We start from the raw sequence: 18466 nt of genomic DNA, 5'->3' as shown, positions 1-18466 counted from the left end.
GATTCCTAGACATATTATAGTAATGGCATCCATTAGGTTATTTACTCTTCATGCATGACTTCTATAAACATAAATATATGGAGAGAGTAGGATGGCTGTCGTCCAGCGAGTTGCTCTGTGCTGCAGAAATGTCAGCAGGTCAAGAGAAAAGCCACCCTGTCACTGACACACTGTGCGTGTATGGATGTGACACTGAAAAGAGGCCTACTGTGAGACACATCACATAAACAAGTACTGCCGTCATCATGGAGTAGAACTCTCTAAGAAGAACAATATGCTGTATATACATACATGAATTGTTTTTAAATCTTTGGATGCCATTGACGGCGCGAAATACCCAATCAATTTTGACTGGGAGAGCACGAATGAACGCAAACAAAACAGCCCCACGTGGCGATCGTCAATACGGACAATGTCAAAAGCCAATTAACCCCATACGTGGCCTTTGTTGCTTGCTCTTCCACCTGCTGAGCTTTAATTCCAATCAAGCGTCAGCACAAAAGCTACCACTTAAATTCTCCACCACTGTTTTTGCATTCATAAATCCTACCCAAGAGACATCCCATTAATTTTGACACTATACTTTCCCAATAAACGCCCTCTCCCGCATTTAAAACAGCAGCGTAACGAAGTCGGCGTAGCTGACAGAATGAATCAGACAGCTAGCATGCGTTCGCCACGACAACCTTAATCATGCTAATGAATGGACAGCATCCAATTAGTCGCCTCGTCCCTCCAAATCCAAAAGTGCGAGAAAAATATGCACCGTGATGGACCGACAACGATCCGTGAGATTTATTTCTGGAACATTTGACAAAGATGAAGTGCGAGTGGCTAAAGATAGACGCGCTATTTTAAATCTGACATTAAAAATACATGAACAAAAAGGCGGAAGAGTGCATTAATTCACGCCAGCATTCTCTTTTACTTGATCCCGCGGTGTCAAACTGTTGGCCCGGGGTCCATATCATTTGTTCATACGGTCCCTGCCGGTTAATATGGATTGGACGTCTCAGGACGTTAATGGCAGCTAAGTGTGACTGAAATGGCTGTCCCAGTACTTTTGCTCATTCTGTCTCCTACTTAAGCTGGTGTGTCTAATCACAGGTGACAGGAAATTAATGTCTCAAAGCAGGACGTAATGCTGGCAATTTTTCATCTTCGATTAGCGCTCTTGCTCGTCACCTGCGCACGCACGTGTGCACGTACATGTACACATGCGTCTGCCTGCACAGGAAGAGGGTAATGAAGACGAATAACTGTTTACAAATGAGGCTGATTGGATGACCGTCACAAGGGAGGAGCAATCGATTGCAGATTGCAGGTTCAGCGTGTCGTGTGTGCGTGGGAGTGTGCGAGTGGGTGGCATTGGGTAGCTTTAAAGTACAAAATAAAAATACATATTAGAAAGCTTTATACTTTATGAATTGGAATGTTCAAAACTTTATACAGCATTGAAGGGTTTATTAATTCAGGGGTGTCCAATGTACGGCCCGCGTGTAGGCATGTGCCGGTATGAGATTCTGACGGTATGATATCCTCAAGCCAAAATATCACGGTTTCACGGTATTGCAATTACAGCTCTAAAACGTGTTACTCTGAGATATCTGGGTTAAAGAAAAAAAATTGAAAAAGCTTTTTTTTCCATTGAACAGGACTTTTTATTTTTCAAAACATATTAGCAAATTGGAAAATAAGTGTAATGTTAAGTTAAAATAAAAAAAAAAAAAATAATAATAATAACTGAAATATGTGGAATAAAATTAAAATAAATGCAGTCCTGTAGGTGAGCCTAAACCCAAAGACGCAGCTCATCATCCATCAGAACAAAAATAACTGAATTATTTTCCTTAAAAAGCATGTGTGTATGATTTCGTATCATGTTTACATTATACACACATTCTCTTTCTCAACACAGACAGTCGCAAGAAAGAAAAAAAACCACATGTTTTACCACTGCTAGACACACTATACACACTGGAGTTAACTCTCGTACCTGGTGGGAAACGTTCATAGTCCCTTTCACATACAGTGGGGAGAACAAGTATTTGATACACTGCCTATTTTGCTGGTTTTCCCACTTGCAAGCCATGTAGAGGTCTGTAATTTGTATCATAAGTTCTCTTCAACTGTGAGGGACGGAATCTAATACAAAAATCCAGAAAATCACATTGTATAATTTTTAAATAATAAATTTGTATTTAACTGCATGAAATAAGTATTTGATACATTATCAACTAGTAAATATTTCGGCTCTTAGTTCTTTTTTAAGAACCCCTCCTGTTCTCCACTCATTACCGGAAGTAACTGCACCTGTTTGAACTTGTTACCTGTATAAAAGACACCTGTTCACATGCTCAAACAAACAAACTCCAACCACTGGGTCTTCCAGCATGACAACGACCCAAAGTACACAGCCAAGGCAACTAAAGAGTGGCTCCGTAAGAAGCATCTTAAGGTCCTGGAGTGGCCTAGCCAGTCACCAGATCTGAACCCGATAGAAAATCTATGGAGGGAGCTGAAAGTCCGTGTTGCCCGGCAGCAGCCCCGAAACCTGAAGGCTCTAGGGAAGATCTGCATGGAGGAGTGGGCCAAAATCCCTGCTGCAGTGTGTGCAAACCTTGTCAAGGACTACAGGAAACGTTTGGTATCTGTAATAGCAAATAAAGGTTTCTGTACCAAATATTAAGTTCGATTTTTGTGATGTATCAAATACTTATTTCATGCAATTAAATGCAAATTTATTATTTAAAAATCATACAACGTGATTTTCTGGATTTTTGTATTAGATTCCGTCCCTCACAGTTGAAGAGAACTTATGATACAAATTACAGACCTCTACATGCTTTGCAAGTGGGAAAACCAGCAAAATCGGCAGTGTATCAAATACTTGTTCTCCCCACTGTACACCAACAGGCCTTGTATGTGAAAGCAATTTCCCAGGTCGACTGACACGGAGATGCAGACATTTCACAGGTCACGTCTTACTATAATTCCCGTGAAAGTCCGAGGACGTGGCTTATGTGAAAGCAAGCGTTAAATTCCCGAGTCACAGCACGATGGATGATGACGAAAATATCATGGCATGCCAATCGTCACTTCCTCTTTTTTCGCAGTAAGACGAAAAGCGGTAAACAAACATCGCAATTAATATCAACATACAGTGCCCTCCATAATTATTGACACCCCTGGTTAAGATGTTTTTTAGCTTCTAATATTTTTTTTTAATTCAAATAATATGCTCTAATATTTTTTTTTAAAAATTCAAATAATATGGGACCTTAATGGGAAAAAAAGAGAAAAATCCAACCTTCAATACAAGTGCATTTATTCAGTGGGGAAAAAATCCCACATAAAGAAATAATTATTTGACATCAAATAATGTGTGTCACAATTATTAGCACCCCTGGTGTTAATACTTTGTACAACCCCCTTTTGCCAACAAAACAAGGTCGAGTGAACCATTTCTGTGTAGATTTGGCCATATGTTTGGGGTCATTGTCTTGCTGAAAGACCCAGTGACGACCCATCTTCAGCTTTCGGGCAGAGGGCAACAGATTTTGATTTAAAAATGTCCTGGTATTTCAAAGCATTCATGATGCCATGCACCCTAACAAGGTTCCTCGGGCCTTTGGAAGCGAAACAGCCCCACAGCATCACTGACCCACCCACATACTTCACAGTGGGTATGAGGTGCTTTTCAGCATGCGCATCTTTCGTGGCACGCCAGACCCACTTAGAGTGTTTGTTGCCAAAAAGCTCAATCTTGGTCTCATCTGACTAAAGCACACGGTCCCAGTTGAAGCCCCAATATAAATATCTTATAAGTTATAAGTTATATATATTATCTTATAAGTTTAACCCCTTCAGACCCACTTTTATTCTGCTGGGCAAAAAAAAATAATTGCTGATTTTTACTCTACTCAAATACAAGAACAAAGTGAATTTTTGGGTCGGAGATATTTCATGTTATTTTTAATGTTAAAGTTACATCGTTTATAATGAGAAATGAGCACTTACGTTTGCCTTTTTGAAGTTAGGTTTTGTCTCAGCCATTTTCAAAGAGCCAAAAATAGCCAAGAGGGCATACTAAATCTCATGATTTGTGTTAGGGTTCCAATCATCTCCCAGAAGTGGCAATAGTGACTAAATTTAGTGTATTTATTGATTTAGAGACGCGAACGCAACATGTCCTTCAGCAGCGTGCTCAGGTCTGAAGGGGTTAATTTGACCAATATTTAGTAGTGTGCATGTATCTTTTTACATGATTATTTTAATTTTGTATATATTTAATTTTTTGGTCCCTTGTACATGTTTAATTTATATTTCGTGTCGAATTCTCTGACTTTAGTTTTACTGTTCATTTATTTACTAATTTCGTTGATTCTGTATTTGATTTTTTTGTTTGTTTGTAGTTTTCATCATTATATTGTTCAGGTTATTATTTGGATATTCCTAATAATATTTGAATTTTTGTACATTTCTTTTTTTAAAATGCATATAATTTCCTTTCTGACAATATCAGAATCCCTAAAATTAGTTTATCCATCGTCAACGTTACATTAGCTGCAAAAAATATTTCAAAAATGAGTTTTGAACTTTTACATATATATTTTTTTAGCAATTGTGTCGGCTCATGATTTATTTGCACCCTCACACAAGACAAAGTGAGATAAATTCAGTCCCACTTTTGCCTTTGTGGCTCTGATTTATCGCCATCATCTCTTGGCTGTCACATAAAACGTCAACACAGCAAAAACACGGCAAAAATATTGTTCTGTTTGTTTTTCTGCCCTGACAACACAGCTGACTAATGCATCATTGAACCTCACTTCAGTTTAACGCAAGAATAAAAGACATTCCACCCTTTTGTTTAGTGTAGAACTAATTTCTCCAGTGTGGCCCTAATAAACAACGTACCCCCAAAACTCCCAAAGTTAGCTTTAATTTATTTTTAATGAGTGCTCCCTCAGCAACAGCTGCTTTCTTATTGCTTTTATCACCTTCTGGCGTTTTGCTAAAGCATCCCATTCATCTTTTTATGGATCAAAGCGTGTAATATAACCGCTTATGTATTCCGGTGAAATCTACCCGATGTGATCTGTAGGGCGTCCAATGGCGAGCGTCCTATTGGGGGAAGGTTGCTAGGCAACACTGGCTGATTGGGTTATGAGGGAGGGAGTTTGGATGAGATGGGCTTCTTATGAGGCGCGGGGGTCTTTGTACTTTTTTTTTTTCTCAAAACGTCATGAGCTGTAATTCAGACTGACACTCAAGGTGTCACTCATGGGTGGGCGCACCAGGGGTCTTTTTTTCCTCCAAATGCCATTCTGGTGAGGGAGTCCCTGGGGGTCTACACAAGTATGGAGGTAGTAGGGAACCCCTCACCAACTAATCATTGTAAATCAGCTCACGTTTAGATTTGCAGTTGGTTATTATCATACAATATTTAGTGGAAATTGGACCAAAAAATGTGTGAAAAGTAGATTTAGATTGGTGAATAGTTGAATGTGTGGGTCCCAAAGTTACATAGACAAGACATCTCCCAAAAGATTTTTGTTATTGTTTTGATTTTTACAATTCTCAAAACTATTTACTGAATAATTACATTATTGTTTTATATATATGTATATACATGGCGGAAAACACAGACAAGGCTGAAAAAGCAGTTTCTGCTCTTGCACCCCTCTTTGAAATAAACTGCTGTATTTAAGCCAAAAGAAATGTTGTGTTTGGTAGAGCAATATGTCTATATGCTGCCATAGCAGATTCATGGCATATTAAGCCCCCAAACTATTTTTAATTTGTCCGTTTTACCCTGGAGACCCCCGTTTACAGACGTCGCGCAACCGCTTTTGTTCCAACCCAGCCATAAAAGGGAAGGTAAGTAATTATATTTATTCAAAATGTCTGTCATTTTTAGCTTAGAATCATTAATTGATGTCTAATATTTAGTAAAAAAAAAAAATATATATATATATATTTTTTTTTAAAAATTTTTTTAATTAATTAAAAAAAAAAAAAGTTAAATTAAATATTTTAAACAAATTACGCCACAATGAAAAAATAGTGTCTCTAAATAAGTCATATCTACCTCATAACTATCGCTTAATTGTGTTTTTTTTTTTGTTACTGTCACATTTTTGCCAATATTTTAGGTGATAAATAATCGATCCCAAAAAAAAAAAAAAAAAAAAAAATTTGGGAGTTTAAAAGGGTAAATATGTGAAAAAGAAAATCTCAACCACTCCTTGATGTCTGTGATTTCTGCATCGCGACCCTTGTTATATTACCATGTTTCACCCATAAAATCCACCCCAAATCCAGTTGTGGACACTCACAGCTGTGTCTTGACACTCGGTGATACATGCTACATGGAGTTTTTGGATCAAAAAGAGGTAAGTACGCGATAATATGTCATTAAAACCATGGTGTATTTAATTATGCTCTCATGTTCTCACCTCCAGTTAGGGTTTTGCTGTTTAATTATTTTTTTTTAAATGCCCTCCTGTTCAAAAATTTTCTTCCCCCAGAAAATTGACATTTTAAGCTTTCCAACGATGTATCACACATGTGTATTGGACAATTTTGAAATTTGGCCAAATTTGGGGTCTCAGAGCGGACCTTCAAGTCACCTGAGTGTTTTCCACCATATATATATTATAGTAAAAAAAACAATATATATATATATATAATACATAATATAGATGGCATGGTGGCCGAATGGTTAGCATGTCAGCCTCACAGTTCTGAGATCAGGGGTGCAATTCCAGGCTCTGGTCTCCTTGTGCCTGTGTGCGTTTTCTCCAGGTACTCTCGTTTCCTCCCAATGCTCATGCAGGCATGAAAATCTCTCACTTTTTGGCGAAATTTGCCATTTTGAAGTAAAAAAAAGGGTGACCTACGTGAATTGTGTAGATCTGAGGAGAAAATTTTTAAGGGGTGGGGGGTTCAAGAAAACAAATGAGGGTACACTGTTGTGTCCTTTCTCTCCAATGCCAATCTTGGCTGCACGTCGGCCGTGAATGAACACCTAAAGCGCCGTCACCCAGTTGTAATTTTGGAAGATGACAGGAGACAACAAGCTGGTAGATCGTGAGTCCATCTAACTAATGGCATGTTTTTTTGAAGTTGCTAACCCTGTCGCGATATGCAATGAGTTTATTTATCGCACGGTAAATACAAATGAGGGTAGTAATTCTCATGGTTGCTGGTTATTGCTGCGCGCGCGCATACATTTGTGTGTGCGTGCTGATGGCATATGAGACAACAGTTCCTTTCACAGATGTTCATTGGTCATTAACACGCCGTAGAATTAAAGTTCAGACATACAAAATAAGGAAAAACATCCATGTTAAACACTGTAAATGTTAGCATTGCTACATTGAGACTAATGGGGGAAAAAAACAAACAAACCTACTTTAGCCTGCTACAAAACATTGGCAGTCTTCTCCAAAACGCAAACTTGCGGTTAAAAGATGACACTTCAAACACGAAAAATCGCTGGTTAACAGCATTTGCAAACGAAAAAATGTTTAAAAAAAATCTTTAACTGACACCACATGCAATGACGAAAAGTGCTTTTTTGCAGCGTGTAAAGGCTTACGGTTAGCGGTTTAGTGAACGTACTTCCGGTGAACATTTCAAAATAAAAGCAAATCATGTTCTTCATAAAAATAGCGATTTCTGGAGTTAATCCCACATACCTCAGAATTCCGATTCTACACTAAGAATAGCTTTAAAATGACACCTTTTATGAAAAATGTGATTGGAAATGAATAATTATTATAATACTATAATATATAGTAGTATACAATAATATTAATTAAGTAATATAATACTAATTAAGGAGATTTTTTTAAAGAATTGTTTTAGTTAATGCTATCAGCATTTGACCTCATCATTTATTTGTGATTTATTATTGTTATTTACGTTTTTATTTGTACTTTAATAAAGAATTTAAGTGTTCCAAAATGTGAATTTTTGTGAATTAATAAGCATCAACAAAAGTTTTATTGCTAAATTATTATTATTATTATTATTATTATTATTTTTAAGTTTAGTTCAGTTTATTAGATTAGTCAACTAATCGTAAAAATAGTCGATTAAGTAATTGGGAGAAAATTAATCGTTTGGGACAGCCATTGACATAACACCACTGTCTAATAGTGTTACCAAAATTTGATAGTACTTAACTCATTGCCTGCCATTGACAACGATAGATGTCCAATTCATTTAAACTAGGAAGAATTTGTTCTTTTTTAAAGCATATCTAGCTTGCAATGAAGCAGACGGACATGTTTAGTACGTACTATAAAGACAAATGAAAAAGTTCAATAAGACTAATGATGTGTGAGAAACATTTTCGCACACTAATGTTTGTATTATTTCAAGCCAGATTTTAAATTATTGTTCAAGCTTGCTTTATTGGGACTAATTTAAGTTCTGTGCATTTTTGGGTTAGGAATTGGGGTCGTTTTGACATCAATCTTCAACTCCAACATCCCCATTCAACAATTCGTGGGTAAGAATGCTACTTTGAACTCATTTATGCAACATTTTTACACAAAAACTCCTGTCAGGAAGCATTTTTGTTAGTTGTTGAACTCCTAGCGAGATGTAAAGTGTGTGCACCCCTCATGCTGTCCCACAAGGGTGTTGGGATCACAGCAGACCAACTGGTGTCAAAGTCACCATGGAAACCAGGCCTCACTTGAACTCCCGAATAATCAAAGATCACCAGTTTTTGTTGTTTAGAAAAATTTATTCCAACAAATCTTACAACACTTAACCACATCTTCTAATAATGATAATAACAACCACGTTCTGCACAGTAAATAGAACTCTCATTTTGGTAAGGCTCTTATCGTACACATGGGACGTTTTCCTTCCCTCCAGATTAAAAAGAGGGGAAAAAACGCTGTGTGAAGGGTAAACAAGCAAAAAAATGAAATATGAGTTGATGAAGTGCAGCATTGTAGGGCCACTTAAATAGCCGTCTGTCATTCAGGGCCATTTTTTAATGTAAAAAAAAAAAAAAAAAAAGTAGCGTAGCCGCTAAAACTGCTTCCCGCGTCACAAGTCCTGAAGGAAAGTTAACACAAAAGCATTCAGTTGCAACTTTCCATACATGATAATTAAAATTAAATTAAATTAAAATGTCAAAAGACGACATTATGAACCTCTCAGAAAGCCATTTTACATTCACGTGAGTTGGCTAGCTAGCATTGACGGCGATAGATGTCCAATCCGTTTGAACTGAGAGGTTGCACTGCCAGCCCTCTCAGTTCAAACAGATTGGACGTCTATCGCCGTCAATGCTATTTTTACAAAGTTTGATGGGGAAAAAAAGAGAAACAGAAAGCACAGAAGCGGAGCCAGAAGGTGCAAAACTTGCGTCTCTCACTGAGAACAACCATGTAACAAGTATATATTTATTAGTTTGTTAGTATGGCTGGGCAAATACTTTACAGTTCATGTGTGATTAATTGCATGAGATTAAATGAGATTAATTGCATTGTCATACACATTCTGATGATGAAATCAAAAGTAGTATTTAGCACACTTTTATTATGAAAGCCAATAGGAATGTGTATTTGAACTCAAAACGCCATAATTATACATTTTGGTTGCGATTAATCGCATGAGATTAACTGAAATTACTCGCATATACCGGTACACAATCTGAATATGAATTCAGAAGTAGTATTTAGCACACTTTTATGATAAAAGCCAATAGGAATATGTTTTTTAACTCAAAGTACCATGTTTACGCATTTTGGTTGGGATTAATCGCATTAGATTAACTGCGATTAATCGTATTGTTTTACACACATTCCGATAATTAAATCAAAAGTAGTATTTAGCACACTTTTATTTTGAAAGCCAATAGGAATGTGTATTTTAACTCAAAATGCCGCAATTACACATTTTGGTTGCGATTAATCGCACCATATTAACTGAAATTACTCACATATAAACCATCTGATTATGAATTCAGAAGTAGTATTTAGCAGACTTTTATTATAAAAGCTAATAGGAATGTGTATTTTAACTCAAAATGCCGCAATTACACATTTTGTTTGGGATTAGCCGCATCCGATTAACTGAAATTTCTCGCATATAAACCATCCGATTATTAATTCAGAAGTAGTATTTAGCACACTTTTATGATAAAATCCAATAGGAATATGCATTCTAACTCAAAATACCATATTTACGCCTTTTGGTTGGGATTAATCACATTAGATTAACTGCGATTAATCGCATTGTTTTACACACATTCCGAAAATGAAATCAAAAGTAGTATTTAAAACACTATTATTATGAAAGCCAATAAGAATGTGTTTTTGAACTCAAAATGATTTAATTACACATTCTGGTTGCGATTAATCGCATGAGATTAACTGCAATTACTCGCATTGACGTATACACAGTCAGATTATGAATTCACAAGTGGTATTAACCACACTTTAATGATAAAAGCCATTAGGAATATGTATTTTGACTCTAAATAGCATAATTACACATTTTGGTTGGAATTAATCGAATTAGATTAACTTCGATTAATCGCATTGTTTTACACACATTCCGATAATGAAATGAAAAGTAGTATTTAGCACACTTTTATGATCATAGCCAATAAGAATATGTATTTAAATTTAAAATACCATAATTACACATTTTGGTTTCGATTAATTTCAATTAATCGCATTAGATACACACAATTTGATTGTTAATTCAAAAGCATTTAGCACACTTTTAATTGTACTGTACTGCAATTTTGAAGAAATGTTGAGTTATATTCACTCAATGGGAAGGTTAAAATAGTTAAATGCATTGATTTGTAAGATAACACAGTTAATTTGCAAAGCCTTAAAAAATAGCCAAAATATTTTTGAGACTCTTCGTAGAGCAGTGGAGAAGACCGAATTTATGAAATTTTCAAGTAGATATGGTGCAGATTTTCCAATTTGGGATTATAAATTCTGCTTTGATCGGGGGATTACTGTGGTCAAAAGATGAAGCTAATAGTAACTTTGGTGACTTTGGCCCATTACAGCCTCCTCCAGGACTGGAGTGGTACTGCAACTGCCTGTTTGTTTGCAAATTACCAAAAACAATCCACGAGAAATTATATAAAAAGTCATCTTTTGGATGTCATGTTATTGTTAGCAGGTAAAAAAAAAAGTCATCAAAAAATATTTTTGAAGATCTTAACATGGGGGTCCAGTTAAAATTTGACAAATTGTAAAGCAGGTCTTACTAAGGTGCATATTTCTGTTTTCTTTATTTTCTTTACTTTTAATGCTGATACTTATTACATGCTCAGCGAGACCACCACAAGAAGATTATATTTTTTTTGTTCCACACACTTAAACACAACATTGGCACTTGACAAGATCGGAAGATTTAAGCTCACTTGTGAAAGAAAAGAACCCCAAAGAGCCCAACACATACTTTTGAAATCCTCTGATTTGGGATAGATGAATGAATTTTGGAACAGAATAGAGACCGCCAAACTAAAACCAACTCACCAGGAAATTTGGGGGTAGCTTTTTGAGCCAGTCCCCCTGAAAAGCCTCAAAGTCATCACCATCCAGGAGTGCGTCAAAGTTGACGCCTTGCAAATCTAAGTCCTCAAGTCTGTTTAGGATAAACGACACAACTACAGCAGCTTAATGTCTTTGAAAGCATTTCTTCCCCCCTTTTAAATCTTTAAAAGACAACCAAAACATCCCCATTGGAAGTATGTCACACACTCATGCTTTCAGAGTACAAAATAAAACTGTATTCTTATCAAAATATTCATTTCCATGGCTTCCTTCTTACGGAAATCAATACAAAAGCGCTCGACACGTTGACGACGTCATCGGCGGGATGCTACAAGAAAGCCAGCCGGCGTCCTTTGTTGTTCCTAACTCTCTGTCTGTACCTTTTCCCCAGCACGGCCGCCAGGTACTTCTTGACCGCCATCTGCTTGCGGTAGCGGCTGTAGCTGTCCGTGAAGATGCCGTCCGAGTGGCGCTTGGACAGCGGCTCGCCGATCTCGTCCGACGCCTTGCCCACGCTGTCGGGAAGAAAGATAGAAGTGAGACCTATACAAGGAGGTATGTAAAGGAAATTGATGGTGGTTTAGTAGAAGATAGTCAGGAGGCTGTGTAAGCAGTATTATTGGCTGTTTGTTAAGGAGGAATGTTAAGGAAAATAAGTTTATTGTGTTAGTTGGAAGGAAATTAAGGTATAAAAGTAGCTATGCTGGTTCATAGACTATCACATTCAAAATACACGGTACTGTTGTTAAGAAATTTAAGGAGGTAAGTAATTTTGGTGGTAGGTAGAGTAGGGAAAGGTTGATTTAAAGATGTTCCTAGTTAAGAAACATGAAGTAGGCTAAGCAAGTAATTCTGTTAAAATATTTGACGCAATTACCGCACATGCCCCGCTCAAACAGATAAAAATGACAGCACAGTGTCATGTCCACTTGTTACTTGTGTTTTTTTGGTGTTTTGGCGCCCTCTGCTGGCGCTTGGGTGCAACTGATTTTATGGGTTTCAGCACCATGAGCATTGTGTAATTATTGACATCAACAATGGCGAGCTACTAGTCTATTTTTTGACTGAAAATTTTACAAATTTTATTCAAACGAAAACATTAAGAGGGGTTTTAATATATAATTTCTATAACTTGTACTAACATTTATCTTTTAAGAACTACAAGTCGTTCTATCCATGGATCACTTTAACAGAATGTTAATGTTAATGCCATCTTGTTTACTTGTTGTTATAATAAACAAATACAGTACTTATGTACAGTGTGTTGAATGTATATATCCGTCTTGTGTCTTATCTTTCCATTCCAACAATAATTTACAGAAAAATAGGGCATATTTTATAGATGGTTTGAATTGCGATTAATTACGATTAATTAATTTTTAAGCTGTGATTAACTTGATTAAAAATTTTAATCGTTTGACAGCCCTAATATTAACACCAAAAGATATTAAATGGCAACACTTTATTTGACAGTGGTATCATAAGACTGTCATAAGACCAAATGAACCTCCTCAAAGCTTCATTGGTTCAAAAAACTTCATTTGGCCATCACTGCTCCCTTGGGGGAGACAGTCATCCTCTGCTGCCACCTGATGTCAACACTGTTGTCGTCCAACATGCCTCCTAGCATGCATTGTAGCGCCACAGATGTAAATTACAATCAAAATTCATGTTCTGTGCTAATTTTTTCTTCAGTTACTGTTCTAGTTGTTTCATTAATTGCTCGTTATGGTATTTGGTAACACTTTATTTGACAGCGGTGCCATAAGACAGTAATAAGACAATCATAACTATGACATGACACTGCTATGAGTAGGAGTGAGAACGGCTTGGTACCTCACGATACAATACGATTTGCGATACATTGGTCAGGAAATCATTCTAGGATATTCTACGAAAAAACTAATAAACAGAAAAACAAGCTTCTGCTGTGAATTGGAATGAGTTTATCACTAGTAGACATCCAATCCACTTCAAACAGATTGAACGTCTATGGTCGTCAGTGGCAGCCAATGCCAGGCAATGAGTAATTTTGGGCCATTTAAGGTCATTTACCTGTTGATTTTCAGTTACTTCCTGTTGATTTTGGTGTATTTTATGGGTCACTTGCTGTTTATTTTGAGTTATAGAACAGGAAGTGACCTGGGAACCACCCAAATGAATAGGCAGTGACTCAAACTCAACAGGAAATGACCTGTAAATGCCATAAAATGAACAGCAAGTGACCTGTAAATGCCCCGAAAATCGGGCCGAATGACTGTGAATGCTCTGGTTTTGAATGAACAAACGTTCCCAGTCTAAATGGATTAGGCGTCGAGCAATGGCAGCCTTTATTTTTTATTTATTTATTTATTTATTTTTAATTGACACCTTTTAAAACAATATCTCCATTCTTGACAGGAGCATATCGATAACCTTTTGGGAAACAAAGTATCACCATTTCGATATTTTGTCACACACCTAGCCATGAGCATTAATGAATGCTTATGACAGATGTTATTTTGTGTCATCCGGCAAAATATCTCACTTTTGAATGGATGTAAAAGATCCCAGCTGGACATAAATGGAGTTAATTTGCCAGATGACACTAAATGACAACTGTCATAAGCAATCATTAATGGCAATGATAGTGGCATGTCAAAATTATGACAGTCTTATGTCAGTCTTATGATGCCGCTGTCAAATAAAGTGTTACCTATTAGCGTACATAAATCAACAAATAAAACACACTGGACTATAAGCCGCAGGATTCAAAATGAGGGAAAAAAGTAGCGGTTTATGGTCCTAAAATTACGGTAGGTTTTTTCAGGAAATTATTTGAATTTTTGTGTATTTTGCTGGTAGACACAGCAGGCATACAAAGGAAACAAGATATGTTTGACAGGATGGAGGAAGATTCAGGAAATTAAGCTATGTAAGTCGTTAATAAATAAGGGCATTCAAGTAATGACATTGGTGCGTAGGTATGTTAAGGAAACTGGAAAAATGAGGGTAGATTGGTGTATTAAGGAAATTAAGGTGCACACAAGTAGTTGTGTTTGGAAGGCATATTCAGGAACGATACGATGAAAGCAAATATATTGGTAGGTATGTTGAGGAAATTAAGATGTGAGGGTAAATTGGTATATTATGGAAAGAGACTTAAGATCTATGAGTAATGACATTGGTTTTGGAGGCATATTAAGGAATGAGGGTAGTTTGGCATATTAAGGAAATGAACGTATGTAAGTCGTTGGATATATAACTAAATGGATGAAAGCAGTTCGGTTAGTTGGTAGGCTATTGAAAGAAGAATGGTTTGATGACAGGACAGATTGAGCAGCATGCTGACATCACACAAGTGCACTAGACTGCAATGTAACAACACAACAAGTACTGTGGAGTGTCATCATAGTGCATTGTGTACTTACCCGACGCGCTTGGCCATCAAGGAGTGAAGATACTTCCTGGCCGACAACTGACCTAACGCTTTTCTGTATGCTTTGTTGAACATGCCGTCCGCGTGCCTTTCCATCCTGAATAACACACACGCAAATTAAAGATTTGTTTTAGAGTCTGAACGAAATTATACATACAAATTTTGTCTTAGTGGTGTGTACCTTTGGTCGGCAGGTGGGTAATAAAGGGAGTAGAGGTCTTGCGTCCCCGTCGGGGGGCTCCTCACCTCCATCTGCTCACGCTCGTAATCCAAAGACGGTAGAGAGTTGCCGTCCTCGTCGTACGCTTCGCCTTCCAGTCTGCGCAAGCACAATCAACACACACAAAAGAATGAAAAGCTGCCCTTTTTTTTTACTCTATTAGTGCAAAGATCCAGAATATGATCAAGGAAGATTGATGTGTTATCGCGCATCCCGTGGTCTGCCATGCAAATGCAAATCCCATTAGCGAGCCTCCTTGTCCCTGCTGGATGTTTTGTGGGCAATTAGTATGGATTTACAGTCCAACCACATTAAGGAAAAAAAAAACGTCATTGGCTACCATTTATGGTGCTTGAAGATACGAACGCTGCCATCCTCCTTCTTCAAATGGATTGGACGTCTACTAGTGATAAACTATTCGGTGGGAGGGTGTATCTTGGCCAGAAGAAGAACAAATTTTATTTTTTAAAGCATTGGCTGCCGTTGATGGTGCTAAACGTCCAATCCATTTAATGTTCGCTGCCGCCCTCCCAATTCAAATGGATTGGGCGTCTAGTAATGATAAACTCATTGGTGGGAGGGGTCATCTTGGCCAGAGGAAGAACAAATTGTATTTTTTTTTTACAATCAATCAAATACAAGTAAAAACTAAATAAATAATGAAAAATGAAATAAATATAATGGATAAAAAAAAATGTATCACTGGTTATGGCTGACAATACCCCCCCCCCCCAAAAAAAATTGATTATATAACTAAAAATTTTATAATATGAAAAATATACATGTTAAGATACATGTATTGATGATGAAAAAAAATAATTTAAAATGTATAACAGGTAAAAACTGTGATAGGATATGTAATATTGTTTTCAAGAAAAAAAAAAAACATTCTTTAAAATATAGTAAAAGAGACAAAATTGTATATACCGTATGTTAATGGTGAAAACAATGACAAAAAAATTCATTCATTAACAACAAATATTGCAACTATAAATTATTATCATATAAAAGCCAATATATGTATTATTGATTTTTTTAAAAATAAAATTTGTTAATGATTATGTATGCCCATAGTGGAAAAAAAAGAGTTAAAAAAGGAAAATATTTCAAAAATGAATTATTGAAAAACAATTTTAATACTTTAAAAGGAGAGGAACAAATGCAGGAATCTGATTAGTTTTAGGGTCTATTTATATGTAAAGAAACGGTGAAAACTGACAAAATATATATAACACAATTACTAGTCATTTGATTATTTCAAATGATCAGAAAATGAAAAAAAAGTGCACCTAAAAAAAAAAACTCCAATTCTATAAACAGGTGAGATATTCATTCATTCATTCATCTTCTGAGCCGGTTATCCTATGAGTCCAATAATTAAAATGTCAAAATAGGGAATGCATTTACCATAAATAAATTACAAAAGCCAAGTGGAAAAGTCATTAAATAATAAAACTAACTTTAATTAGTAGTTAAATAACTTAACAAATGAGTAGGTTATAACTTTAACATGAAAAACACGATTGCAAATTGATAAATAATTGCTCACGTACGTAACATGTGGAAATCCGAGGTTGACGTGTGCCGCGTTGCTGCTGTGCTGTGTGATCAAGCCGCAGATGAGCAAGGCGAGGGTGGCCTTGCTGGACATTTTGCTGCAAGAAAATCAACACTTTTTTTTCTCTTCCGTCCGTCCCGTCGCATGTGCGTCTCTCCCGCTTACCAGTGGAAGAGACCCCCTGCACCAGAGAGTGCGACGGCAGCTCCTCTTGCTCTCTCCTCCTCCTCTTCCTCTCCTTCGTCTTCTGTGCGTCTCCTCTCCGTGGTTTGGCCGCGTCCTCCTCCAAACATTTGCAACTTTTGTGTTCCCCCCTCCCTCGCCTCTCCGGCCTTTTTAAGCGTCCGAGGTGGGAGGGCGTCCGCGTCATCGCGTCCCGGCGGAGTTGAGCGTCCGTCCCACACCCGAGTCGACTCCATTACTTTGGAGAGTCATTAATAAAGAAGTGACGTGAAGTGCCAGCGCTGAAATGCAAAAGAGGACCCGCATTAGAATATGAGTCATCAAGTTTAAAAAGGGGTATTAATATTATGCTTATCAATTATGGACTAACACTGCGGGTGGTCTGTTCATCATCATTATTATCTTAAAATTACTATTACATTCATACAGTGAGGAGCAGAAGTATTTGCACACCTTATGATTTTGCAAGTTCACTCACTTAGAAAATAGGTATTGGTCTGAAATTTCAATCATAGATGTATTTCCGCTTATAGAGACATAATCTAAAAAATAAAAAAATAAAAAACCCGGAACTCACATTGTATGATTTTAAAAATAATTTATTTGTAATTTAATGGGGTTCATAGGTATTTGTACCCCTGAGAATCAGCAATAATTATGACACTCAAAAGAGTTATCAGTCTACCTTAACTCATTTGCTCCCCAAAACATATAAATACGTTTTATTTTTAATTGTTTCAGTGTCCCAAAAATGTATTTACTGTACACTAGGGTTGTTCCGATCAGGTTTTTTTGCTCCCGATCTGATCCCGATCGTTTTAGTTCGAGTATCTGCCGATCCCGATATTTCCCGATCCGATTGCTTTTTTTTGCTCCCGATTCAATTCCAATCATTCCCGATAATTTTTCCCGATCATATACATTTTGGCAATGCTTTAAGAAAAAAATGAATAAAACTCGGACGAATACATACATTCAACATACAGTGCATAAGTACTACATTTGTTTATTATGACAATAAATCCTCAAGATGGCATTTACATTATTAACATTCTTTCTGTGAGCGGGATCCACAGATAGAAAGACTTGTGACTTTGTATATTGTGACTAAATATTGCCATCTAGTGTATTTGTTGAGATTTCAGTAAATGATACTGTAGCCATGCCCAAAAGCAAGATGGGAAGTGGAACCGTGACTGTGCGTAGTGCTACCAATTGATATATCTTCTCTGCGTTGGGAAATAGCATAAGGTGTTAAGAAAAAGATCAATTGCTACCTTGCTTCCCCACATTGCTTCCCATGATATGTCTAATCATAGGGAGAGGGATTGTAAGGCTTTAGCCAATTAAAAGAAGGTACCAAAGGCTGCCATAATTCACTCTACTCAATGTACACTGCCTTTTATCTCTCTATATAGGTAAAACGGCACCATTACAGATTGAGCGCGACAATGAGTGAGTGGGTCGTGCAGCGCATGCATTAATTGCGTTAAATATTTTAACGTGATACATTTTTTTAAAAATTAATTACC

At 36.7% G+C, this 18466-nt stretch overlaps 2 protein-coding genes across 7 annotated transcripts in view; one reads left to right on the top strand and one right to left on the bottom strand.

Moving 5' to 3' along the window:
* The window catches only part of LOC130908994 (tyrosine-protein kinase Yes-like), an 82861-nt gene that overhangs the window by 34039 nt on the left and 30356 nt on the right, over window positions 1-18466 (top strand). For 2 of the 3 annotated variants that reach the window (XM_057825023.1, XM_057825020.1), the window contains exons 2-3: window positions 8465-8524; window positions 11947-12110. The gene's annotated coding sequence lies outside the window, so the exon portion shown is untranslated. Of the gene's footprint in view, window positions 1-8464; window positions 8525-11937; window positions 12111-18466 lie in introns of those variants that run through there. The other variant, XM_057825022.1, reaches the window with a different exon arrangement.
* Window positions 8773-17075, bottom strand: adcyap1a (adenylate cyclase activating polypeptide 1a). Of its 4 annotated transcripts, XM_057825030.1 has the most exons (7): window positions 16917-17075; window positions 16747-16848; window positions 15155-15292; window positions 14966-15070; window positions 11936-12070; window positions 11538-11646; window positions 8773-9084 (listed from the first exon to the last, which is right to left on the bottom strand). In XM_057825030.1, exons 1-7 carry the CDS (start codon window positions 17042-17044, stop codon window positions 9076-9078), a joined length of 726 nt encoding a protein of 241 aa, XP_057681013.1. In that variant the 5' UTR covers window positions 17045-17075; the 3' UTR covers window positions 8773-9075. The 4 variants fall into 4 exon arrangements, with proteins under 4 accessions (XP_057681013.1, XP_057681012.1, XP_057681014.1 ...); XM_057825029.1 differs by having other exon boundaries at window positions 8773-11646; XM_057825031.1 differs by lacking the exon at window positions 11538-11646.

Source organism: Corythoichthys intestinalis, chromosome 20, assembly GCF_030265065.1.
Source record: "Corythoichthys intestinalis isolate RoL2023-P3 chromosome 20, ASM3026506v1, whole genome shotgun sequence".
Taxonomy (NCBI): Eukaryota; Metazoa; Chordata; class Actinopteri; order Syngnathiformes; family Syngnathidae; genus Corythoichthys; species Corythoichthys intestinalis.
This window is presented reverse-complemented; position numbering and strand designations above follow the sequence as displayed.